Here is a 26,867-nt window from a genome sequence, read left to right as displayed (position 1 = left end):
ATCCGAGGTGGTCATTGGATTGACCACAAGGTCGAAAATTTGGGCGGCTCACTGGGGAACTGGGAGGGAGAAGACATGGATGAGCTCCCTCTTCAGGCCTTCATAGGGCAGTTCCCCGGAATGGCTGCACATCCATCCGGGATGGATGTGGTGGGGCTCTGACAGTGTGGTCGTCCGGGGCGCAGGCACAGGCATCAAGAGGGACTCGAGTGCAAAGAAGGATCGTCTCGCGGATCACGGGGTCAAGGCGGACACAGGAGTTGAGTGAATGCACTGAACTCCCCATCGTATTGTCAGACTCGCGCTTATGGTCAACAAGAAGTCGTGAATGGCGGGCCAAACCGTAAGACTGAATGCTAAAACACCTCTGTGAAGAAATGCCGTTGTGAGTCCGCTAATGGCGTCGAGGAGTACCAGAGAACCTAGGCTAGGCGTCGTATGGGTCCGTTGAAGGTTTTCTGAAGGTAAGCAATGGTAATTAGTCCCTTAATGGCAAAGCCAAAACTGCTTGGATCACCTACTACTGGGTCACCAATTGTGAGGTTTGAGTAAGACGAGGAGAGTGAGCAAACTAATTTTATTCGGCAAATGAGGCTGTACATAGGGCAGCATGTGGACGGAAGCATAGTGTCTGTCACGCATGCATGAACAAACATAAACAAAAACGGACAGGGACCTCGCTGCGAATGTGTTTCTTCATAGACGAAAATACATGAATAATATTACATAGAGGGAACAGACTCCTGACATATATACATCAAAAGAAAGGGCGTAAAATGCTCTACATTTTAGTTCCTGGAATAAAAGAGAGGACATATGGATATACAGATTTTTACAATGGAAGGGCAAACATATCAGTACCGAGGTAGAGCGAATTAGATATTAAAGGACATTTGTAGCTCGAATAATTTATATGAATCGCTGTGATGTGATAATTATTCATAATATGGCTATGTTCGTCAAATGTTCAAATTTGTTAACATGGTAGAAGGGGTTGATATCGATGCTAATTATGAATAACCGAGTTCGACGGTGATTTGTAAGGTCAGTATCGGTATAAACTTATAACCTCGCTTGTTAGCCGAATCGATAATGTCACTGTCGTCTTGATTTCTTCCCTGTCTGCTGGACGGTGGTTCGATCGCATGAGAGGACGAAATTATTATCAACTAAAAAATTCCCCATCAGTTTACATATATGAAAATTATCAATTTCGAGTAGAGTGAATTAGATGTTAAAGGACATTTGTAACTTGAACAATTTATATGACTCACGGTGATATGATAATTATTCACACATATATTACTTGGCTACAGAACCAGTTTAAGGGCTTATTCTGCTTTAACGTATCATAGACTACTGTATGCTAGATTACCACAGTAGACTATGCAAGATGTAATATATATATATATATATATATATATATATATATATATATATATATATATATATATATAATGTAAGTGTTTACATATATGTGAGGAATGTATGTGATAAGCATAGTTAATGAAGTGTTGACAAAGTCTTGATGATTGCTTGTATCAGCGTCCTGATTTGTAGACACCTGTAGTCATCATATCCATTGTTGTGTGAAATGTCAACAATGCTTTCGCTTAAGAAACCATGTTGACGCTCTACCCACAAACCGTGCTACATGACTTTTGTCTCATATGTTCATCGTGTGTGTATGTTCGTATGCTGAAGCTAAGGTTTGCTCTCCTATGTTTTTGTAATTGTATTGTATCTTGTACTCTTCACTTGAAGACCTATGGTTTTGTAATTGTATTGTATATTAGATTTGCAATATACAATACAATTACAATTATTAGATTTGCAATATACAATACAATTACAAAACCCATAGGTCTTCACTTGAAGACCTATGGTTTTGTAATTGTATTGTATATTGTACTCTTCACTTGAAGACCTATCAAAACCCTCTTTATATCTCTCCACGATGTAAGATAGAAGAATATACCTTATTTTTGTACTCTGTGTTTCAATGACTCAACCTCTACATCAGAAGGAAGCTATTGAATGAAACTTGAGAAATATCACCACAGCCGATGAGACTGAGTCAAGGATGAAGAGTACTTACCAACCGATATCTTCTTTGCAGATCAAAAGAACAACTCGCAGTGCCTCGTTTGTAAATGTAATACGAGAGCTCTAAAATATATATATATATATATATATATATATATATATATTATATACATTATAAATATATATATATATATATATATATATAAAATATACAGTGGACCCCCCGTATTCGCGTTCTCCGGATTCGCGGACTCACTGATTCGCGGATTTTTCTTTGGAACCTATCTAGAAATTATTCGCGGAAGGACTCGCCCATTCGCAGGTTTCTCTGTTGAACATATACATAATTATTCGCGGTCATCCCCGGCTATTCGCGGATGCGAATTTTTATGTGTTTACTATTCGTTCAAGGACATTTCATAATGATATGGTTATTCTGTTTTTATTGAGACATTTCCTTATAAATCTGATGTAATGAATTGAATAAAAATATCGTAGGTATAAATTGGTGTGAGCAACATAATATGAAATAAAGCAATAACAGAGTGAGTTTGGCAACTGAGAAAATAAACAATCGTACACACACACAAAATGATAGATAGGAAACAATAACAGAATATGTATTGCTTGAATACGATATGGCAACAAAGTTTTGGTCTGACTGAAGTGTAGAGTTACTTTGACACTGACTTACATGTCATTCCTGGTCATCTCACAGCCACGGATAGACATCAACTTCACAGCTGAGAAAGGAAATTGTATACAAAATAAATATTTTCCAGATGAAAAAGCAATTGGAGGGCCTATGTTATCCCATAAAAAAAACCTCTCGCTTGGATAACTGTAAGATATAGAAAAAGAGAGAGAGATCAAGGGCAGGTGGATGTAGGAAGGAGATTTAAGCAGTACCTGGAAATGAAAAACAACCCCTATACTAATCTTATAACTTATAGCCTTAGGTTTGTCTCAAAGACATTCAAAGGTGTGTCACACACGTGACAGTTGTTGTTTTTGTAAAATTGGCGTCAGGGCAGATTTTTTAAGCACCACTGTGTTAATATATTATTAAAATTTGTTCATTACCTTTGATAACACGCCAAATTTCACGTTAGATAATCATAAAAATCTCTAGGAGGTTGCGCGACCGCGCAAATTGGAAAACAATGGTGCTAGATTAAATCTGAAAACTCCAGATCTAGCGTGAAATGCTGTAGTTAGCAACACTGCCATTGAACTTACATAAATACGTATTGGGTCATTGGGTACGCATTGTACAGGCAGTACGGAATTTTATGAAATTTTTTAAGATGATTTCTAATTATGGATATGTATGTACGTACGTACATAAATTGTTTTAGGATGATAATAAAAGTATGCAGACCATATCTAAAGTACGTAAGACAATGATTATATACATATTTGTACCGCAGGGTACGTATTTTTCTGTCTGCGGTCAAGCAGTACGTACATGTACGTGTATTTTTCATACGTACATAATGAGTATATTTTCGTGACAAAGTAAATTTTTATGATGAAAAAAGCATTATTAATTTTCAAATATTACAGTTCTGTAATACTTTCATGTAAACACAGCAAAATGTCGATAACAAAGTCGGGTTTTCTTAAAAGATGCTCTACCCAAGCCAACTTTCCGCAGATAAACAAATCTTATGATGCCGTGACGCCTTCTTTGAGCAGTACCAAACGAAATGATATTTAAAACGCTATTGGCTGTTGTCTGCACAGCAGCCAATCCAGGAGCAGCATTCATTTTCCTTGTCGCTCATTGGTTGTACACTTGGTGTTGATTGGTTGAACCCTGGCCCCATTTCGCGGAGATGGAATTGTGGGTATCGCGCATCTAGTACCCAGCAGCCTCACTGCGCAGAAACTTACGGGTATACGCGAACGTTAAAGCAAAGCTCTTGTGCGTATCAGCAAATAAAATATCAGTGTGCATTGTACCGAAAATGGCCCCTAAGAAGCGCCCTGCTCCTTCTAAGGCTTCTGGCCAAGAAGTTAAAAGAAAGAAGACTGTAATGAAGCTTGACGAGAAGGTGAAACTTCTCGATATGTTGAAGGAGGGAAAAAGTTACGCTGCAGTCGGCCGCCATTTCAAAGTGATTCTTTTTCCATGGACTCGCAGCACCCCAGTTGATTACCTCCTCACAAGAAAAAGAAAATTGAAAATAAAAAAAGTGTTAGTATGACATTTCTATGGCACGCAAAAGGCTGTGTCCACAGTGAGAGACAAAACCATTGTGAAAAATGGAATCTGCATCACACGTTTTTTCTGGATAAAGGACTGCAGGAAGAAGAACGTGCCCCTTGACTCCAACATCATACGCCAAAAAGCACGACAGATCTACCAGCAGCTATCAACTCCTACTGCTTCACAAGGTGGTGAGGAAGAGGAAGCCGAAGCCGAAGATGTGGAGGCACTGGAAGGCGATGAAGAAGGGACGTTGGAATTCTTGGGCTTTGGAGAACCAGCTCCTGAAGAGGAAGACGAAGAAGAAGAACCACAACCGGGACCGTCCTCAGCTCCCCAAGGATTTCAGGCTAGCAAAGGATGGTTCCACCGGTTCCAGAAAAGGTTCCATCTAAATTCTGTTTCCTACATGGGGAAGCTGCATCTGCAGACAAAGAGGCAACCCGCAAAATATCCGCAGCCTTCATGCAAATAATCCAGGAGAAAGGATATCGCCAGAACAGGTGTTCAATATGGACGAAACTGGCCTGTTCTGGAAGAAAATGCCGTCCCGGACGTACCTTATGAAGGATGAAGCTAAAGCCTCCGGATTCAAGGCACAAAAGGGACAGGGTGACCCTCCTGATGTGCGGAATGCGGCTGGTTTCATGCTGAAACCAGGCCTCATTTACAAGGCTGCAAATCTCCCAGGGCACTCAAGAACAAGAACAAGGCGTTACTGCCCATCTTCTGGATGCATAATCCCAAGGCCTTGGATCACCAAAGTCTGACGGAGTACTGGTTTCACCAGAGTTTCATTCCTCAAGTTAGGCAATTCCTGGCCGATTTGGACATCAACTTCAAGGTCTTGCTGATAATGGACAACGCTGGTGGCCACCCTCCTGATCTTTATTCCAAAGGAGTCCAGCCTTGAGTTCCTTCCTCACCCAACACCACCTCTCTCCTCCAGCCTATGGATCAGGGCGTCATCCGTGCCTTCAGGCACTCTACACCGGGAACTCCCTCCAGCACCTTGTTGATGCAATGGACCGTGACAGTGAATTACGCTGAAAGATTATTGGTGTAAATTCACGATTGCCACGTGTCTGTCTGTCATTGACTGGTCGTTGAAGGACATGAAGAAGGAGACACTGAATGCCTGCTGGAGTAAGTTGTGGCCAGACTGTTTCCATAATTATACAGGCTTTTCTCCCCAGGAAATCCAGCATTCAGCCATTATTAATGGCAGTCCCAGTTGGCAAAAATTCTTGGTGGTGAGGGCTTTGACAATATCACCGAGGAAGAAGTCGGCACCCTCATTGATGCCCACTCTGACCCCCTTACCGACCAGGACTTGGAAGAGCTGACGAAGTCTGCCAGCGAGGAAGAAGACACTCCAGGTTCAGGAGAGGATCAGGAGGAGGAGGAGGAGGGAGGGCCTGACTTTGGAACGCCTGTCCCAAGTTAAAAAAATGGTAAACGACCTCCAGGAGTTTGTCGCAACATGGGATCCTTACATTGGAGCGCTCCTTGAAGTTTTCTAATATTCTAGACACGCACTGGAGCCCTATAATCAAGCTCTCACCACCATGAAGAAGCAACGCAGCAGTTGCCAATCACAATGTTTCATTCACAACCGAAAACCGAAGAAAGACCCCTCCAAAGCCTCCCAAATCGCCTGAACAGTAGTGCCTCTTGAATCGCCTAAGAATAAGTGCCTCCCAAATCGCCTGAGTCACCGCCTCCCGAAGCGCCTCCTGAAGGTGAAGAGGCCGCCCTCGAGGGATATGTAACTCTCTTCTTTAGCTGTGCAGTTCATATCTTCATCGTCATTCATCAGACTGCATGGCTAATTTCATCATCATCATCTTTAATCAACATTCATCACTGGTGAGTACCCGGTTTACATATGTTGTACTAGCGTAAAACAATTGTTTAATGTTCATACAAATTTTGTTCTTTCTCTCTATCGCTTCTGATTTCACATACATTTGTTTCCTTATAAAAAGAAAATGGATGTCTCAAATAGTAACAGTTATGAACGAAAACGCATGACTGAATACTTATGGGGGGACTGAATTATTTTCACATACGTAACTAAGTCATGCAGTACGTACATAATACGTATGTACGTATTTATGTATAACCATAAAATGTAAGATTTACTTTAAAACAGTATTAATAATATTTCAAGATTAATATGAACCATAATAGGATGTTTTATGTATAATTTGATGAAGGATGGTCCTTTTAGCTACTTTGGTGTTTGCTATGTTAAGGATAGCTAAGTTTTATGAGTATTTTTGGAGGGGGTTACAAACATTCGCGGCATTCTAACTATTCGCGGGGGGGTCTGGTACGCATCCCCGCTGAATACGGGGGGACCACTGTATATATATATATATATATTATATATATATAATATATATATCTTAATATATATATTATATATAAATATATATATAATATATATAAATAATTATATATATATATATATATAATATATATATATATATATATTATATAATATATATATATAGATATATATATATATATATATAAAGTAATAATATATATATATATATATTATATATATATATTATATAAATTAGTATTATATATAATAATATAATATTATATATACACATTTGATGAGTATTTTATTGCTCTATGAACCAGAGTGGAGATTGCATTAAGCTTAAAACTCTTTTGACAAACTGGGATATCTTTCATAAAGAGATTGATTTTTTATCTAATATCTTCCAACGAAACTCGTACCCTAGGAATGTATTTTTTAATATTGTTAAAAAACTTTTAACTTTGCATTTTAAACCATCCATTCCAATGATAGGCGTACCAAAGAAACTAATGTATGCCTCCATACCATATATATACAATAGCAAATTTTCACAACACCTAACTAGAATTATTGAGAGTGAAATTCCCTGTGTAAATATAAAACTTATATCTTACAACCCATGTAAAATAGGCTCTCTTTTCTGCTTCAAAGGTCGTCTGCAGCAGTTCATGCGATCCAACGTGGTATACAAATTTACGTGCCCGGGATGTCCCAGAATTTACGTTGGATCGACTAAGAGGCTGCTGCAGATGAGATACTGCAGTTACATGGGCTTTAGTTTTAGGACCGGTCAAAAATTAAGTAGGCCTGAACACTCAAACATAAAAAAACCATGCAATCAATTGCAAGATAGAGGTGAAGAAACAACACTTCTCTATTTTAGGCTCAGTTAAAGACTCTGATTACATAACCACTCTAGAGTTATTATATATTAGACGTCTTGTTCCCTCGTTGAATAGTGGAGTTTCATCTTCTCCTCTTTATCTGGCATAGTCAACGTTTTAACTACTAGCCCGTCTAGTCATTCTACCTCCTTCCTTCTCAACTAACGGTTGGTTGCGCCTTGGTATTTGTTTTTTATTTGTACTTTTTACTTCTTAGTTTTACTTGTCAATTTTTAGTCCTTTATGTCAATTTTAAGTTAATTTTAGTCTTTCTACTATATTAAGAATCCTGCTATTATTGAATGCTAATATGTATGTGTTTTTTATATCAACAGACTGAAGATGCACATTGTATGTGTGAAACGTCTCAAATAAATGTTTCTTCTGATGTGGTTGTCTGCGATTTCCTGAATTATATAATATATATATATATATATATATATATATATATATATATATATATATATACATATACATATACATATACATATACATATACATATACATACATACATACATATACATACATACATACATACATACAGGCAGTCCCCGGGTTATGACTGGTTCGGCTTACGACGTTCCAAGGTTAAGGCGCTTTTCAATTATATTAATCAGAAATTATTTCCAGGGTTACGACGCCTACAACGCTCATCTGGCAGAAGAAATATGACACCAAAAATGCAAAATATTCAATATTTGAAGGTTTTTTAATGAAAAATGCAATAAAAATGCAGTTTACATAGTTTTGAATGCACCCAAAGCATTAAAAGTAAGGTTTTCTTAGGATTTTTTATGATGTTCCGGCTTACGAGGATTTTCGGGTTACAATGCGTCTGAAGAACGGAACCCCCGTCGTAACCCCGGGGACTGCCTGTGTATGTGTATATTATATATAATTATTATTTATATATATAGATATATATATATATATATATATTAATTATATATATATTATCCATTTGTAATTTTCCAACTAATTTATCATAAGCCTAATTTCTTTTTCCCAGAACTCAAATGTGGACATGGCTCAGCCATACGTTGCCACTTAACCCTTTAACGCCGATTGGATGTATTAAAAGTCTATATAAATTGTCTGTTGGGTGCCGATTGGACGTATGCTACGTCGATATAAAAAAAAGTTTTTTAAAAATTTGCGGAAAAATAGTTATAGGCCTACTAGGCAAAAACTTTTGAATCACGCGCCTTGGGGGATGCTGGGAGCTCACGGATCAAGGCATTGTTTTGTTTACAATTGTTACGCAAGCGCGAATTTCTTTCTTATCGCACTAAAAAGTATCAGCGACACATCTCAGAAATTATTTTGTCGCATTGACATAATTTTTGCACCATTTTAAATTAGCCGTTACATGGAGTATTATATATGAAAATGTGCGCAATTTCATGTAGAATACAACTAAAAATCATGGTTGTAGCTTTTATCAGTTTTGAAATATTTTCATAAATAACGACAAGTGCCAAAATTTCAACCTTTGGTCAACTTTGACTCTACCGAAATGGTCGAAAAACGCAATTGTAAGCTAAAACTCTTTTATTCTAGTAATATTCAATCATTCACCTTCATTTTGCAACAAATTGAAAGTCTCTAGCACAATATTTCGATTTATGGCGAATTTATGAAAAAAAACTTTTTCCTTACGTCTGCGCGGTAACTTCCGAAAAAATCAGTTCGTCCGATTGACGTAATGTTTGCACCATTTTAAATTAGCCGTTACATATAGTTTTATATATGGAAATGTGTGCAATTTCATGTAGAATTCAACTAAAAACAACCCATGATCGTAGCTTTTATAAGTTTTGAAATATTTTCATATAAGTGCCAAAATATCAACCTTCGGTCAACTTTGACTCGACCGATATGGTCAAAAAACGGAACTCTAAGCTAAAACTCTTATATTCTAGTAATAGTCAATAATTTACCTTTATTTTGCAACAAATTGGAAGTATCTAGCACAATATTTCGATTTATGGTGAATTTATGAAAAAAAAATAATTTACGTCCGCACGGTAACTCTTCCGAAAAAAATCATACATTTTTTCGTTCGATTGTCATAATGTTTGCACCATTTTAGATTAGCCGTTACATAAAGTTTTATATATGAAAATGTGCGCAATTTCATGTAGAATACAACCAAAAATAAATTGAGGGTTGTAGCTTTTCTCAATTTCGAAATATTTGCATATAAATCACGATAAATAGAAAAAAAACCACGTTCTGTCAACTTTGTCTCTACCGAAATGGTAAAAAACGCAATTGTAAGCTAAAACTCTTACAGTCTAGTAATATTCAGTCATTTATCTTCATTTTGCAACAAACGGGAAGTCTCTAGCACAATATTTATATTTATGGTGAATTTTTGAAAAAAAAAAAAAATTTCCTTCCCTCCGCATGCGGATTCTCCGCCGCAAATCTCCCAAATGCGTATGTCGCATTCTCGTAATATTTGCTTCGTTTCATATTAGACGTTTCATAGAGTTTTATATATGAAAATGTGCGAAATTTCATGTAAAATACAACAAAAAATAATTGAAGGTTGTAGCTTGTCTCATTTTTGAAATATTTGCATATAAAAAATATATTTAAAAAATTCGACATTGGGTCAACTTTAACTCGTCCAAATTGGTCAAAAACTGCAATTGTAAGCTAAAACTCTTACAGTATAGTAATATCCAATCATTTATCTTCATTTTGAAAAAAAAGAATGGCGGAAGTCTTCTAAGAACTAATTTTATTTAGATTTTGGATGGTGAATTTTTTTTGAAAAAAAAAAAAAAAAATTACGTCCGCGTGTTATGAATTCATGCATCATTTTGTGATAATATTTTTTCTGTGTTGCTTTGATCGTTTTACAATGTGTTGTATACCAAAATGATCGCAATTTAGTGTACAATACAACGAAAAAAAATTAACTCGTTAGCTTCCGTTTTGCTCACAGCTCGATTTGAATACAATTATATATGAAATTTTGTTTTTGCACTATCATATATCGCATTATTTATATATGATAATGATATTTTGTTTTCTTCTGATGGTTGCATACTAAACTTCAGGCAGTGACAAAAAAAGGAGCCAAAAATTAACTCTTAATCTTGAAAACTAAGCGTGCTGTGATTTTTTGAAAAAAAAAAAAAAAAAAAAAAAAAAAAAAAAAAAATCGGTTCGGCGCTCGCTCCCAGACCCCGCTGGCATACAGGAGACGATTTTTATTATACCCCTTCGGCGTTAAAGGGTTAATAAGCCTCTCGTTGAAACTGAAGTGAATCTTGAGATCACGCCATAGATGTGGAGGCTTCAGGCCACCTGAACCAAATCAGATGCAGGTTGCAAGTTGGTCAGAGAGCCTCTACCCACTTTCGGTCGTATGATAACCCCCTAGACCAGTGTTTTTCAACCTTTTTGTATTCATGGCCCATTTTTGGCATTCCTAGGTACTCGTGGCCCAATGCCCTTCAAAATTGTGTAAAAAAAAAAAAATAATAGATTTTTATTAAAGTTTTCTTAGAACACTTTTATTAGATTTACATTATCATTTACAGTACTATTTCTTTAGAGCACTTCATTAGCTTACATTTTCATTACTGGAAGAAAATGTAGGCCTTTATTCACTGTTAATAACTCATATATGTTGTAATCAAAACTCAAAGATGTATTCACTTATGAAATTAAACACTTTCCAGTATTTGCGTAATTAAATTTTATGGATTGTAATAATAACTCAAAATACTTTTTCACTTATGAAAATAAGCACTGGCTTGCATTTAACAGTATTCTAAATAAATTGTGGACATTGAAATAAAAACTAAAAGTCCACTATTTTACTTATGAAGTTAAGCACTGGCGTGCATTTATAGTAAATAAAATTTATCTATTTGTAATGTAATAAAAACCAAATTTACACTTGTACAACAATTGTAGAAATAAAAAAAATAGTACTTTATTGTTGGCATATAAAATACTGCATAGATGTGGTAGCTAGTGTGATGGTCGTCCTTGCTTGTTAACTACAAGTTTATCAATTTGTGGGACAGTTGTAGATAATGCACATCTTGTAAGCAGGTTAGGTATACTCAAACACGAGCAATATGCAATAGCTGTATATTCACCAAAACCAATACATGATGAGCAGCAGTGCACGTGACAATGTTGAGGCCATGCTTACCCCAGCGACACTGCCCCAGACTCAATTTCTCCCGCCTTCAACACATTTTGGCGGGAATACAAGTAACTTTGATATGCATCATATGGAAACATCCTACACATCTCATATCATGCTCCACCTCCAAGCAATTTCTTGTTTTTATTTTTATTTGTAATATGGCAGAAAACCCGGATTCACACAGGTAAGTAGAAGCAAAAGGTAGAAGGGCTTTTAGCCCAAGCTTCCCAACTCTAGGATATGATACACTTGCTTATGACCAGAATTCCTGTATAGAATGTTCTTTATAAAAAAAATCCTTGATACTTGAATCAAATTTCATTTCTAGAAATTCTTCTTGGTCAGACTCAGGAATAATATCAGGTTCTGCTTTAAAAGGGTTTCTCACAAATGACTGATCTATTTCTTCAAGATCAGGAAAGTATTTGGAAAATTCTTGGCACAAGTTATGAAGGTGACTGATTATTTCATTTTGGAGACAAGATTCTGTTTCCTCTTCTCTTCCTCCAGCCACTTAACAAAGCTTCTCAAACATAGCAAAATTACCAGAGCTGACTTCCCTAGATCAGTTCTTCTACTTGGCAACAAAAGCACGCAATGTGTCAACAAAGTGAATTACTGTTGTGTCCTTACCCTGAAGCTTTAGATTAAGTTTGTTAAGCTGGTCAAATATGTCGGCTATATAGGCTAAATGTGGTTCCCAAAGTGGATTATTGAAAAAAATAGCCTCCTTATCTTACCTATCCAAAAACATCTTTAGCTCTTCTCTAAGTTCAAAAACTCAGTTCAGGACATTGCCCTTAGATAGCCATCAAACTTTAGTGTAGAAAAGCAGAAGTTGATGCTCGGAATCTAAATCTTTGCACAACTGTTTGAAAAGAGAGTTCGCGGTCATAGATTTTACATAATTGACTATCTTTATAGAGTTGTCTAAGATGGCTTGGAGTTCCCCTAGGGAGGGTTCTAGATGCAAATGCGTGACGATGGATCATGCAATGAGTCACTGTAACCTCAGGAGCAATCTCTTTAACTCTAGACACAAAACCTGGTTTTGAACCTAACATGGCAGGTGCCCCATCAGAACACACTGCACACACATTCTTCCATGATAGTCCTAACTCACTGAAATAGTTTGTTGTTACCTCTTTCATAATATCTTCACCTTTGGTGGTAGTTTCAAGTGGCCGACAGAAAAGAAATTCCTCTTCAAATTTTCCCTCGTGAACGTATCTAGTAAATACATGAAGTTGTGAATAAGATAAAACATCAATGGACTCGTCTAATTGCAGAGCAAATAAGCCAGCATCTTTTATCTCCAAGATAACTTGTTCTTTCATATCAATAGACATTTCTTCTGTGCGTCTTGATACTGTGTTGTCAGAGTGATATTTGCTGAATTTTTTCTCACTATCACCCCCCAAAAGAAGGTTAACCATCTTGAAAGCACAAGGTTTTATAAGAGTTTTGCCAATGGTATGAAGTTTTTTCTGTTTAGCTATTTTAAATGATACCTCACATGAAGCCTCGAGTAAATTCCTACTTTGCGTCTGAAATGCCCTACTTGAGTCCAGTTTCATTCGTTTCAAGCTACATTCATGACGCTTGAAGAAATTCACGTCTTTACCAGAATGTTCGTGATGAGTCTTGTCAAGATTATTTTTCAGTTTTGAGGGCCTCATGGAATCATTACCAAGAACTTTCTAGCACAAAACACATTGACCCTTTACCACACCCTTATCAATAAATGAAATAAACCCATATTGTATATATTCCTTAAAGAAACTTCGTTTAGATTTCTTTCCATCTGCCATGTTACAAGAGATTGAAGAAACCCTGAAAAAATAGAAGAGGACAGTGCTCAGTATACGATCTAATGCACACACACAACACACACACACTCTCTCTCTCTCTCTCTCCTCTCTCTCTCATTTTGTGCTTCATTATCTTGAACTTCACTTTTAAACATTACTTACGGTTCAGATGAACGGATCCGGCGACCCGTAACGTCTACGGTGCCCTTCATGTTTCAGAACGCATGATTTCTTTTTGTTGGCAGTGCCTAAAGCTCTGGCGTTGTTTCCAATGTGAAAATCTACCCAGGAATCTTAAGATTACGTAATTTATCCTGAAAATACAGTTAGACCACCCAAAATGCCTGGCGAAATATGTTCTGAAAGGTTGTGCAAATATTTCCACAAATAAAACAGAAGAATTTCCATAACCTCAATGGAAATAATTTCCATTGAAGTTATGAAAATTCAACCTTTCAACTCTGTCAATTATTGACAGAGTTGAAAAGTTATAGACAACTGGATTAGGTTTAGTTAGTTAGTTTTTTTCTGGTACGGGCTTTCGCTCTACAGGCCGTAAGAAACTTAGATTATATATATATATATAATAATATATAATTATATATATATATATATCTATATATATATATATATATATATAATATATAGATATATCAGGTTTGTTTGCGTTTAGTATGTTAATTTCTACAATCGAGATTCTCATAATCGCATCCGCATGAGCATTATCTGAAACAACAGAAAGTATGATGCTTAAAAGCGTACGTTAGGGAATGGTCTTCATGAAACATTTTAGCAAAAGTGGAATTTATCGCTTATAACACGAGTCATGTACACGAAATACTGAATATAGTTTAGTCTCCGTTGTAAAGCTAATACTAGTTCTTAAGATAAGCGGTGGAAATTATGAAACTGAAACGAAAGAAACCAGGGTTGTCCCAGTCTCACTCGACTCCAACATAGGTCATTCGTCCCGTATGAAATTAGAGGAAGGTTCAAAGTTACGGAACTTCATCGTTTACGCGAAGAGTTGTTTTAGAAATGCACAAAAAAATCCCCCGTTTAAACATTAGCCGCGTTTTGAACATAAGCCGAGATACTACTTTTAGATGGATCAAACGTTTCGGCGAAGAAAATCTGAAACATCGGTCTAGAACAGGCCAACCCCGTTATAAGACACAAGAACAAGATGAATTGATTATAGATAATGTTACCAGGTATCCTTTAACAAATACTTTTAAACGGGAAAGGTCAACAGGGTCACATGCTTCCTTCACTATAATACGAAGGATGCTACACTCCACCGGTGTTTTCCACAGAAGTCCGGCCGCAAAACCGTTAAGTACTCATAAACATAAAGGGCAACACGTAGGCCTAGAGTATGTATTTATTTAGGCGTTTGGTGCACGTTTATCAAAATTTAAGGTAGTTGGTTGATTAACATAAATCACGGCCAGAGTTAATGTATAAGACATAGCCTAGCATAATTTATGCCTGCTGTCTGTTTTAGGCCTATATTTGGCCTAAACCCCATGTTTATGTGTTTACCTTAACCGTGATTAGCATAAACGGGTAGACGAATGTGAAACCAATGAAGAACGCGTAAGTTATCGTTAGTTCCATTAGAAATGTAGCATGGCAAATTTTACTTAAATGCCATAACCTTTCCCATGAGCTCTTGGACAAATAACCTTGATATATATACCTAATATATATTAGCGTTGCATCACCCCCTTTGTTTTGACCAAGCAGCTCCTAGGTGAACTAAGGTTAGGGTGTTACAAAAGAAAATAGTAATTACAGAAATTGGGATGTGGGAAACATAATGAGGTTGTTTCTAAGAAGAATTCATGGTTAATTTTTTAAGATGTGACGCGCCGCTTTTTTCAGAGAGGGTTCCGGTACAATGTATCAAGCCAATGGCAATGAAAGTTAAAACATAAAGAAGAAATGGTTATATGTTGGTGGATTTGGGATGGGTTTTATAATTATGATTTTCGTAGTAAACATTAGAAGGACACTTGAATAGCAAAGCTTTAGCTCAATTGGTTAACCATTGTACACCTTTCCCTTGAGGCCTTGGCAGTCAGATACTAGTAGTGGAACCTCTGTGGGAAATTTTGGGCTTTTAGAGGGAAAAGAAATGAAATACAGGGATACCTGAATGCAGCCAAAATTGACCAAACCAAACCTATGGTGGACATTGTACCAAGGCTATAGTACTTAATGGGGCTAGGGTGGTGGGGGTGAAAAAGTGGTCAATACAAAAAAAAAAAAAAAAAAAAAAAAAAAGATTGAATTTGAGTATTTCTGATATTTGGGAACAATGGTATACAATACATCCTTTGATTTAGATTGTTGTCAGATTCTAAAAAGGCAAATCAGACTAGGGTAAAAAACCGCATGGTACAGGGGTGGACCATGTACGATCAATGCGTACAACCCCAAAAAAAGTACATTATAACGTGTCCTGACATCGGAGATGGGCATCAGACGCGACTTGTTGTTGGTGAGAAACGGAGCTAAAGACCTCTACTCCGGTGTCAGGACGCGTTATAATGTACTTTTCTTGGGGTTGTACACATTGATCGTACATGGTCCACCCCTGTACCATGCGGTTTTTTACCCTATGCAGGCTCAGTAAGATATGGAAATCAGATAGACTGAGATTGCTTACAAAAGTAGGCCGAGTATATAGCCTAGGCTTACAGGACATTAGTTTTAAGTGGTCTGTATCACTACACAGACATGAATCATGTTATGGAAATTTCTGTAGCCAATCAGGAGTCATATGATATGATCAAATAGGAATTTATGCATTAAGGGAAATGTTGGGTTGCAATGAAACGTCTTGGTGACAAAAGTTTATTGTAAGAGATGAGAGAGCTGACTGACTCGCAAACGTGCTGCAGGTTAGGCTAATAGTCGGCAGTACATTACAAAAAGATATCATACACCCCCCCACTCCCATTGTGATTGACTGTGTACTGACGGTGTTGATCTCCCTGAGAGACGTGTTGAGATACAAGCAGTCCCCGGGTTATGACAGGGGTTCCGTTCTTGAGATGCATCGTATGCCGGAACATCGTAAAAAATCCTAAGAAAACCTTAATTTTAATGCTTTGGGTACATTCAAAACTGTGTTAACTGCATTCTTATTGCATTTTCATAAAAAAAACCCCTTCAAATATTGATTATTTTGCATTTTTGGTGTCATATTTCTTCTGCCAGATCAGTGTTGTAGGCGGCGTAACCCTACAAATAATTTCTAATGAATATGTATAATTGAAAAGCACGTTGACCTCGGAACGTCGCAAGCCAAACCCGTCGTAACTTGGGGGCTGCCTGTATATTGGAATATCACCAGGACCAACTTGTCAGACTCACGGGCTCCACCCTTTGACGTGTTTTCTCAGAGGAGCCTCTTTGCTAATTTGACAGCTGTTTCTGCCCTGCCATTGGACTGGGGGTACTGGGCTGACGACAAGACGGACCTTGACTCCCCATCTGAAGAAGGCCTCCACTCCTCGCTGGCTAAGTTTGTGCCTCCGTCAGTCGATATATGTTCTGGGCTCCCCAACGTGAAAAATAAGATTGAAGATGATTGCTTATTTTGTTGGACATGGCACCACTGGGGAAGTGAGCTGCTTCTAACCAACCAGTTATTCTGTCTTTGTATGCCATGAATACATTGCCTTCTATTTGTAACATATCTGTGACGACTTGCTGGAAGGGGTATTCTGCTGGGGGCGTGTGCATCATTTCTTTGGGGGGCAGTGAAGGGGCATGTTCATCACATGAAGTGAGCGCCTCAACGGCGTGGTTGGTATGGTATTAGCGTCCCACCTCAGTGGTCACCGGTTCGATTCTAAGCCATTCCGTTGAGAAGTGAGAGGTGTGTATTACCGGTGATAGAAGTTCACTCTCGATGTGGTTTGGAAGTCACATAAAGCCATTGGTCCCATTGCTGAATAACCACTGGTTCCATGCAACGTAAAAGCACCATACAAAGAAACAATCACATGAAGTGCACTGGGCATGGCAATGCCGAAGGTCTCCTTCTATCCCGGCCAGTATACTGGCTGCCTGGCCCCTCTAAGCATCAAGTCGAGGCCTTAGTGTCCTGCGTGTAGGTTAGCTGCTCCCTAACGACATAAACTTCAGGGATAACCAAACGTATGCATCCTGAAGGGAAAGGATGGCATGTTGCTGGTGTGCAATTAACGCCTGTGCTTGCATCATGGCCCTTGGCATTGCAGGAGAGGCACACCTCACCATGGCCTTGGATGGTTGACATATCAGGGGTATGACTTGACTTGAAAACTCACTGCTCCATGTTGGGTTTGCAGCGAGATGTCTTGGTGACAAGTTTATTGTAAGAGACCAGAAAGCCGACTGACTCGCAAACGTGTTGCAAGTTAATAGTTGCCAGTACATTACAGAAATGTGTCGTACAGGAAATTTTGAAATTCCCTTATGTATCCTTGATGAGAACCTCTGGGAGATTGCCTTGATGAGAACATCAGGGAGATTGCATGTGTTAGGTCAGCATGGTTCCTGAGGATACCAAAGGAGCTGGTAGTCCCAGACTCGGATAACAATGAGATGGGAACTGGAGAAGAACAGAGATTTGTGCAAATTAAAGTACAAGGAAGACATAAGTGGCAGAATTTCACAGAAGTCCTTTGCTGCGTTAGGGCCTCTGATGATGAATCTTGTACAGTATTACTAAGTTAAGTTTTGTACATGAACTTCCCTGCCAGATATATACTTAGCTATAGTCTCCGACGTTCCTGACAGAATTTCAAATCTCGCGGCACACGCGACAGGTAGGTCAGGTGGTCTACCTTACCCGCCGCTGGGTGGCGGGTGTATGAACCAATCTATCTCTCCAGCCAGATTTTCTCTGTCGCTTGAAGCGATAACAACTGTTGTCGTTTCCTTCCGATAGATTCTTCATTTGTTCCGATACGTAATACAAACCCTCGGTCCTTTAACAATAGGAAGGTAACTAGCGGCAGCTGGGACGGTCGTAAGCTTCGAACAAGGGAGAACGGTAGTTAACTGCTTGTCCGATCGTGCGCTGCGCCCGCGCGCCCGAGAGGTGAAGAATCACTTTTGCTTTCGGCCGCGGGTGTGAAGGACGTGTTTGTCATCGCTCTCTGCCCGTTTCATCGTCGTATGCTTTGTTTATATTGTGTTTTCTACTAATGGTTTGTTTGATCTTGAAAATGAAACTGTAAGTACACTGTTTTCATTTTCATTACTTAATTATGAATCAACATGGAGCTATCGCCGTAGAGGCGGCGATTTCCGCTCTTTTCATGAAATTGACTTGAATTATGTCTCGGTGCCGAGGGCGGGCGCACTCGCGCCGAGTCATGTATTTTGGCGAAAGTGTGTAATTGAAAGATGTAAGTACTCTTTTTCATTATATTTTTTGCCCTGTGCGTTCGTTGCCGAGAGCTTGATTGCGCTCGGCACGAGCCTCTTATTTTGTATGAATAGAATGCAATGAAAGTGGATTCGCAATGCAGTTTTCTTTTCATTTTCATTTATTAATTGCATCAAATTTAATTTTGGATCAATTTCCGCTCTTACCCGGGAATTAATCCTTACGATTTATTGCTGTGAAAGTGAAAATCGCAAGTGCAGTATTGTTCATTTTCATATATATTTATGATAGCATCATATTATTATGGATCAAGTTTCCGCTCTTACCCGGGAATTGATCTTTCCCCCTTTAAGTTCTATGAAGTGAATCGCAAGTGCAGTATTCTGTTTCATTTTCATATTACTTTTCACTGCTGTGCGGGGGTAGGGAAGCGAAGGTCTGCCAGGAAGTCGTCGGAAAGCTCTCCCGCGACTCCCTTGGTATCCGATTCTTCGTCTTCTTTCCTGCCCCCCCGCTCAGCTTCCTCGTATTTTGTATTTGGGGTCTTCCTTCCGTTCGGGGTGGGGCATGTCTCCCCCCCGTGCGTGAGGGAACCCCTCTTACTAATCTGTCTGTGCTACCGCAGGTGCTACATCCGTGGGAGACGACCTTGGACAGTATGGGACCACTGCGGCTGCAGGGCGTGCCTAGCATCCACGATCTGCTGCAGCGTCTAGCGAGGTCTGGGGCGGTGACCTTGGAGCGGTCTCCACTACAACCTTCACGGCCGCTTATGCTGCTTCCCCCCGCTGATCTACTCCCCATGCTGTGTCGGTGACGCCGTCTGCCGCTTTCTAGGGCCGGTCGCCGCCGTACCGAGGAGGGGTATGCCGCCGCCGCCTGTGTTTTCTTCGTGTTGCCTGCCCCAGACTTCCGCTGTTCCAGCAGCTCGCCCCTGGACCGGCCGCCAGTACCAGGTCCCGCTGGCTGCCGATGATTCTACGAGGCGATGGCTGGGCCTGCCGTACCTGTCGCTGATTTGTCCCGCTACTGGCTGTCCCTTCTGTGTTTACCGCTGCCGCTGTTCCTGCCGCTAATGAGCTGGTTGCTGTTCCTGTCGCTCCTGGTTCCTGCGCCTGTCCATGCTGGTCCTGCCCATGGTGTGTCTTCCCCGAAGGAGACTTTCTTAGGCACCGAGACATAATTTAAGTCAATTTCATGAAAAGAGCGGAAATCGCCGCCTCTACGGCGATAGCTCCATGTTGATTCATAATTAAGTAATGAAAATGAAAACAGTGTACTTACAGTTTCATTTTCAAAGATCAAACAACCATTAGTAGGACTCCGGCCCTGGATGGAGGACCTGACGACTGTCCTGCGTGAGCTGACGAAGAAGAGGAAGGTGTCATCTTCGTCTTCGTCTGCGTTGCTGCCCTCCGCCTTCCCTTCCCTTCGACCTTCTAAGGCCCATAAGCCGAAGAAGAAGAAGGCTGCCTCCCCCCCTAAGAAGTCTCCTTCGGGAACTTCTAAGGGCCCGTCCCACCTCGGTGGGACGGGGGGTCCTTCTGCTGGTCCTCCTGCTCCTTTGGGAGCGGGGCCCGTCTCCCCTTCCGTAAGGAAGAGATAGACGGGGACCAGAGGAGTATCGGTTAGCTCTGGTACTTCCTCGCCTGGTGCTAGCGGCGATGCCGCTACGCCAGGTTCCGGCTCGGTCTCTCGTTCGCGGGAGATCCCGAGTGTACGCTCTCCCTCGGGAGACCGTGCAGCCAAAGTTTCGGCGCCAGAGTTCGCTCGGCGTCAAGACCACGGCACGGAGCAGAAGGCTGGCGAGAACCGCTCAGGTGGACTCTCGCCAGGCCAGCGGCCGCTCTCGCAGCGACCAGCTGGTAAAACCGGGGTGGGGTTTTCCCCCCTAAGAAGACTCCTTCGGGAACTTCGAAGGGCTCGTCACACTCCGGTGTGACGGGGGGGTTCTTCTGCTGATCCTCCTGTTCCTTCGGGAACGGGCCCGTCTCCCCTTCTGAGAAGAAGAAGAAGACGGGGACCAAGGGTGTGCTGGCTACCGCTGGTACACCCTCGCCTGGTCTTGGCAGCTCTGCTGCTAAGCCAGGTACCGGCTCGGTTTCTCGTCCGCGAGAAGTTCCGAGTGTACGGTCTCCTTCGGGTGACCGTGCAGCCAAAGTTAAGACGCCTGAGTTCGCTCAGCGTCATGACCGAGGCACGGAGCAGAAGACTGTCGAGAGCCGCTCAGGTGACTCTCGCCAGGTCAGCGGCCGCTCTCGTAGAACGACAGCCGGTAACCTCGGGTGGACGTGACGGTCTCTGACCGGCCACAGGTTGAGGCTGGGAAGAGGTCCCCCAGGTCCCCCTCAACCGACCGGTACCCAGGCCTTCGGCTGTACCAGCGGTTTTAGGACGTGCCGCGAGGACGCTCACCAACGGTCTCACCGCGAAAGCGAGCTCTGCAGGTCACCTGACCGCCGCTCCCACAGGGACCGGGCGGATACGGTGACCAGCAGCAGCTCGTCTGACGCACGGGACCGGGGTCGACGTGCTCAGTCAAGCCGCTCGCCACAGGTGAGCGGCATGGCCAGGCCTGCAGATCGATCCCCACCGCGGGTTGGTGATCGGCTGCAGCCCCCCACGTACGCTGGTCCTGCCAGCGAGCGGGGGGGGGAGCGTCAGGTCTGTCTCTCCACTACCTTCAACTTCCTCGGGCTACACCGGGAAGAGCAGGTAGCTATGAGTGATCGTGAGAGGTGCGCCGCTCACGATCCCATCACGACGCCGCACGTTTGCCAGTATGGTCTTAGGACAACCAGGACGTACGCCGCAAGTGATTGGAGGCGACCGTCAAGGGGGGGGGGGAGGGGGTGGAGCGTCAGTTCTGTCTCTCCGATACCTCATTAACTTCCTTGGCATCGCCAGGCAAGAGCGAGGTATATAGGAGTGATCGTGAGATTGCGCCGCTCACGATCCCGTCACGACGCAGCACGTGCCAGGTATTGTCTTAGAAACCAGCCAGGACGTACGCGCAAGTGATTGGAGGCAACCGTCAGGATCTGTTGCTGGTCCTTCTTCTGAAGGAGGAGGGTCTTGGGAGCTGCTCTTGTTGGAGGGACTGGACGATCCTACTCCTCAAGACGCTGTAACTTCCGAGATTCAGAGTAACTTTGCCCAGGTTATTGCACTGATTCGTCAGCACAACGACCTGGGGAAGGATCGCCGCTCCCACCAGCAGAGCCCATGTCTCTGCTCGGAGTCGTTTTGGGGGGCTCCGAGAGGGAACCCAAACCGACGGTGGGTTTGCCGCGATCGGAGCTTGCCGATTCTGTCTTGAACCAGAGTCTCTCGTCTCCGGACAAGAAGGCTCTCTCAGTTCTGGCCGGTCGATCAAGCTACTTCCACCTCCTCTACTGCGACAGCGGCGTTTCTACGTGTCTTCGGACACCGTATTTAAATAATCCTTCGGTCCTCCTGAGAGGTTTCGACCTCGACGAGGACTGGAATGAGTCGAGGACGGTATCGGCTCTCTCCTGTCAGGTGTCGATCAGCCCCACCCAGACGACGTTCACAGTGGCGGCAGACCCTTACCTACAGTGAGAGTTCGTAACCCTCCTCGGGGAAAACGTCTTCTCCTGACGATACGTTTTCCCAGACTCTGAGAGGCCATCGCCGCAAGGCGATGGCTGCTCCTACTCTTCTCCAACTGCTAGTTCCACTGGGAAGGCGAGCGAGTATCCAATTCCTCCCCCATTCCCTCTCTCCTTACGGCTACGAGGGAAAGGGGAGGGATCCTACAGAGATTTCTCTGTAGGATTCCACGTTGGGGACTGCGCTACCGGGGGGACCTTCGGTCCTACCTGACGTAAGCCCCGGTTTTGTTGAGGAGGGATCCTGCCCCATTCTCGATTTCTACGGGAATCGAGAGGACCACCAGCCGATATCGTTTGACGAATTCGGTGGGGGTTTCGCAGACTGCTTGAACTCTACGAAATTTCTAGCGCATTCAGAGTGTTAGAGTTTCTTACGATCTCCAAACACTTAGGTGAGACCACGGTCCAAAGTGAGCGAGACGAGAATCCCCGATATGTTACACGATAATCGGGAACCTCGCCTATGCTCGAATTCCTGGAATTTCTAGCATTAGGAAGAAGACTGCTGCTGAAAGAAGACTATCTCACAATAGGCGACCAACCTGGAATAGAGAAGAACGGACGGGAATATCCAGTTTGGCTTGAACTATCGTCTTAGTATTCTGTTCACCATTGAAGCTTTCCTTCGAGGAAGACTTCTTCACTCTCTTTGATAGAGACCGAAGGTGGTCGATCTCCAATCCTTATTTTTGTTTTTCTTGAAGGAAAGAATTTAGGATGGAGATCGTTGTTCAGAATCCTACAAATATACTACGTATATTAACCTCGCGACATGATTCTGCTAAGCAGTTGAATGGTCCGAGGGGTAGCGCATATCCTGGTTATTCTACGGATTGCGACTTAGACGAAACGTATTCTAATTGAACTGCAACTCGGGTTGCCTGCAACCTCCCAGGAGTTTCCAGTTTCAATTTTATATACTTATGGTGTTGTCACAACGACACCATTTAAAGCTTTTGATATTTACCGAAATTCGTTTCGCATAAATATCAATTGCTCGAGCATATCTTTTTGTGCCTCGGTGGTTTCTAGCCGAACGCATTCCTTCGTGGAAAGGATTACTTGCAACTCAGGATGACGAGTCAGCGACAGCTACTGCGTATTGAATTGCCCGAGGCATTTCAGTACCAGCTGCCACTTTGAGATAGACGGTTGGTTATGTCTTTCTCACCTGCTTTGATTGAATACCAACCGTATCTCTGCCCAACAATCACGGACTTAAGTCTCTGATTAATGGGGATTCTCGCATACATGAATGACCATCTACTGCTGTGACGCTAGTATTCATCGTCTTCGGTATTGCGAGAATTTTAAACAGAGATATCTATTCGACTCTCATCTTTTCTGTTTACCGCACGGTAACAGAATTCTGTAATAGTCTCTTGCTGCATCGTATCTCGATAATGCGAATGATTTTTTGCGGAATCTGAGTTTGTCCTCAAAATATCTTGTATTCGGAGGTGTGCAATTGTTCATTGTTCACGGATTAGCAGATGTATTGAAAGACATCGCCTACTCCCACACCTGCCAGCTCTACTTCCAAACGTTCAGCCCATGAGAAGCAGTTCTTCAGGCGGCTCCTCCCCTGTGTTTCATTACTGAAGAACGCCCGCTTTCACTGTACACCGGACAGCAATGAAATGGCGGTTAGCGTTTTCAGTCATTTGTAAGCACAGGTTATGAATCTTGAGATTCCTTCTCTCGATTCAGCTGGAAGACCTAGGTTGCATTCATTGCCTACCTTTGTCTTCAACGTCACATAGTGTTGTTTCTCCTTAAGCTGGAGATTCAACGTCTATGAGATTTTCTTGCCATCAGAGACCTCGGTCCTTTTGAAGGCAATTGACTTTCGCCTTTTGAGCTTATGCATTAAGAGAATCATCGCCGCGCCGTCCGGCATCGTGACTAACAAATATTTTATTGTTTGGTCTGCTCAGCATAACTCTTTAAAGGGCGAAGGTCACGTGACTTACCCGGATGCTTGGACAACTTGCCGATTCCGAACAACAGTCAGTCGGCAGCTGTCAGAGCGCCCGAGTCAGTTACGAACTATGCTGTGGACTTAGTTCGGTTGTTCCAGAGCAATCATTACTTCGTCTTAATAGCTTGTCAGTATGAGTACTGTACATAATCCAAAGTCGAGAAGAGGGATAGGTCATACGACTATTCCCTTCTTTTCGTCTTAGGTAACTGCATGACTTCTCTTGAGAAATCAAGCACAAAGGGATGGGGATTTGTGACGCTGACGGCGATTTCGTACCGATCTTCGTAGCGAAGACTCAGAACCCTTCGGTAACTGACGATTGGTTCGAGTCCTTCACAATACCCTCCCTAATGGACTTCACCGCCTCCGATACGAAGGCTATGCTGCTTTGTCCTGTGAAGGCGCGACGGAGCTGTCTGAAGAACTCGACACCCAGGATGAGTGTGGACGCCTCTTCATCATTCTCTCGCGTTCCGCAAGAACTTCTCCGTGGCGCAGGTAATGAAGGCAGGCGCCTGGTCCAACCGGACCGCATCACCTCCTTCTACCTTCAGGATATTGCCCACAGTTCCTTGGATCTTTTTCCTTGGGAACCGTGTGGTTGGTTTGCTCAACACGTTGTGTAGTTAACCCAGACCCTCGCAGGTCTGAACAGCATCGAGTCCTGGTGTGACCGTAAGAATGGATGAGGAATGAGAGTGTGACTGGCTCCTACTTCCCATCTTTTTCTTCCCTCTACCTCTGGGTAGAGGGACACGGTCGTCACCCTGCTGGGTAAGGACGAGATGCAGGTGAGCTACTCAATAGAGCACCATCCTATCCCTTTCAGTAGGGATAGGAGTAAATATCCACCACTTCCTCCAACAAGGGGGAGGAAGTGGATGCCAACTTGAGACAACCCATCATTTTATGATTGTCTCTTGCAAACAGGAACAAGTTCTTGCTTGCTGGTACGAAGAGATACGCTTGCCTCTCTCTTAGTACTTGGCCCAGAGGTCTGACCATTGATCCTGCGGTGCACACCCCGATCAATCGGACAGAGGTTTGGATCCCTCCCTTGCTCTTACGACCAGGGAGGCACTCCAGGGCGGGTTGGACGAACACCAGTCTGTTCACCAAAAAGACTCAGATTCCTCCCACCAAGAAGTGAGTCTTCCTATTGTTAAAGGACCGAGGGTTTGTATTACGTATCGGAACAAATGACAATTTGTCGAAAATTGCATTTTTCCTAACTATACAAACCTGATGGTCCTTACATATAGTCCCACCTCATGCCGACCTCACTCTGCAACTTTTTGCATGGGCCTAAAGCAAAAGTGATTCTTCACCTCTCGGGCGCGCGGCGCGCGCGGGACGATCGGACAAGCAGTTAACTACCGTTCTCACCCTTGTTCGAAGCTTACGACCATCCCAGCTGCCGCTAGTTACCTTCCTATTGTTAAAGGACCTCAGGTTTGTATAGTTAGGAAAAATGCAATTTTCGACAAATTGTCATTTCTCGCTTGCCTGGAGATTGATTTGGAACTTTTTGGTGACGTATTCGCTCTATTTTGGCTTGGCATACGCTGATTGTGGACCGTTATTGACTTTGCGCTGGATTTTCCTGTAGAATGTCTGATTTTGATTCTGTTTCCAAAACTCCGGTTTTGTTTAGAGTATGTTTGACTGATGGATGTAAGGTGAGGTTACCGAAAAGCTGCGGTTGACCTCACACTATCTGTGTTAAATGTAGGGGAATGAATGTTCGTTTAGTAACCCGTGTCAAGAATGTGAGGTTTTGAACGAAGATGAATATAAGGCTCTTTCTTCTTATATTAGGAAACTTGAAAGAGATAGGGTACGTAAGGCTTCTTCCAGGAGTTCGAGCAGGTCGAGAATGAGTGAGAACGAAACTAACATTAATGTAGTTTTAGAACCTTCCTCCCAGGTCTCAGCTCCTGCTCCCCGCACCGAAGCCGTAGATTCGTCTTCGGAGGCGGCGGCCTCAAAAGTTTCCTTGTGTACTAAGGAAGACAAGACTCTTCGTACTGATCAAGGTAAGAGTGTCAGTGATGGTAAGTGCAGTGTACCCAGTGATGTGGAGGGTGCATCTGACCGGCTTCTTAGTGCCTCCAGGCCTAGACCTCTTCCAGACTCCCAGTTCCAGTGGAGGAGGAAAGTTGAAAGCCGCAGGAGGGCTAGGGAGAGCCCCCACTGGTCAGGCGTCCCCTCGGCAGATCCTGAAGTTCGCTCCCAGGCTGCTTTGGATCGTAAGAAGAAGGATATTCTTCATCAGTGTTTTTCGTCGTCGTCTTCTCCTTCGCCGAAGCGTGGTTGGAGCTCTAAGGAGGCGTCGCGCCCGTTGAAGAGGGCTTCGGAGGCTCCCTTCAGTACTTTAGCGTCCAGCC

The 26,867-nt window shown here is 42.2% G+C and overlaps 1 protein-coding gene across 7 annotated transcripts in view; it reads left to right on the top strand.

The window, feature by feature from the left end:
- Positions 1–26,867, top strand: part of LOC135219743 (uncharacterized) — a 371,373-nt gene that overhangs the window by 95,327 nt on the left and 249,179 nt on the right. The window contains exon 1 of one of the 7 annotated variants that reach the window (XM_064256771.1): positions 14,405–14,803. The exons of 1 other annotated variant lie outside the window; for it this stretch is intronic. In XM_064256771.1, coding sequence (XP_064112841.1) covers positions 14,508–14,803 — 296 coding nt within the window. In that variant the 5' untranslated portion in view covers positions 14,405–14,507. Of the gene's footprint in view, positions 1–14,404; positions 14,846–14,914; positions 15,069–15,211; positions 15,236–26,867 lie in introns of those variants that run through there. 5 more of the 7 variants (XM_064256772.1, XM_064256770.1, XM_064256774.1 and 2 more) reach the window with 5 other exon arrangements.

The sequence above is a fragment of the Macrobrachium nipponense genome, chromosome 1 (genome assembly GCF_015104395.2).
Source record: "Macrobrachium nipponense isolate FS-2020 chromosome 1, ASM1510439v2, whole genome shotgun sequence".
Lineage (NCBI taxonomy): Eukaryota > Metazoa > Arthropoda > Malacostraca > Decapoda > Palaemonidae > Macrobrachium > Macrobrachium nipponense.
This window is presented reverse-complemented; position numbering and strand designations above follow the sequence as displayed.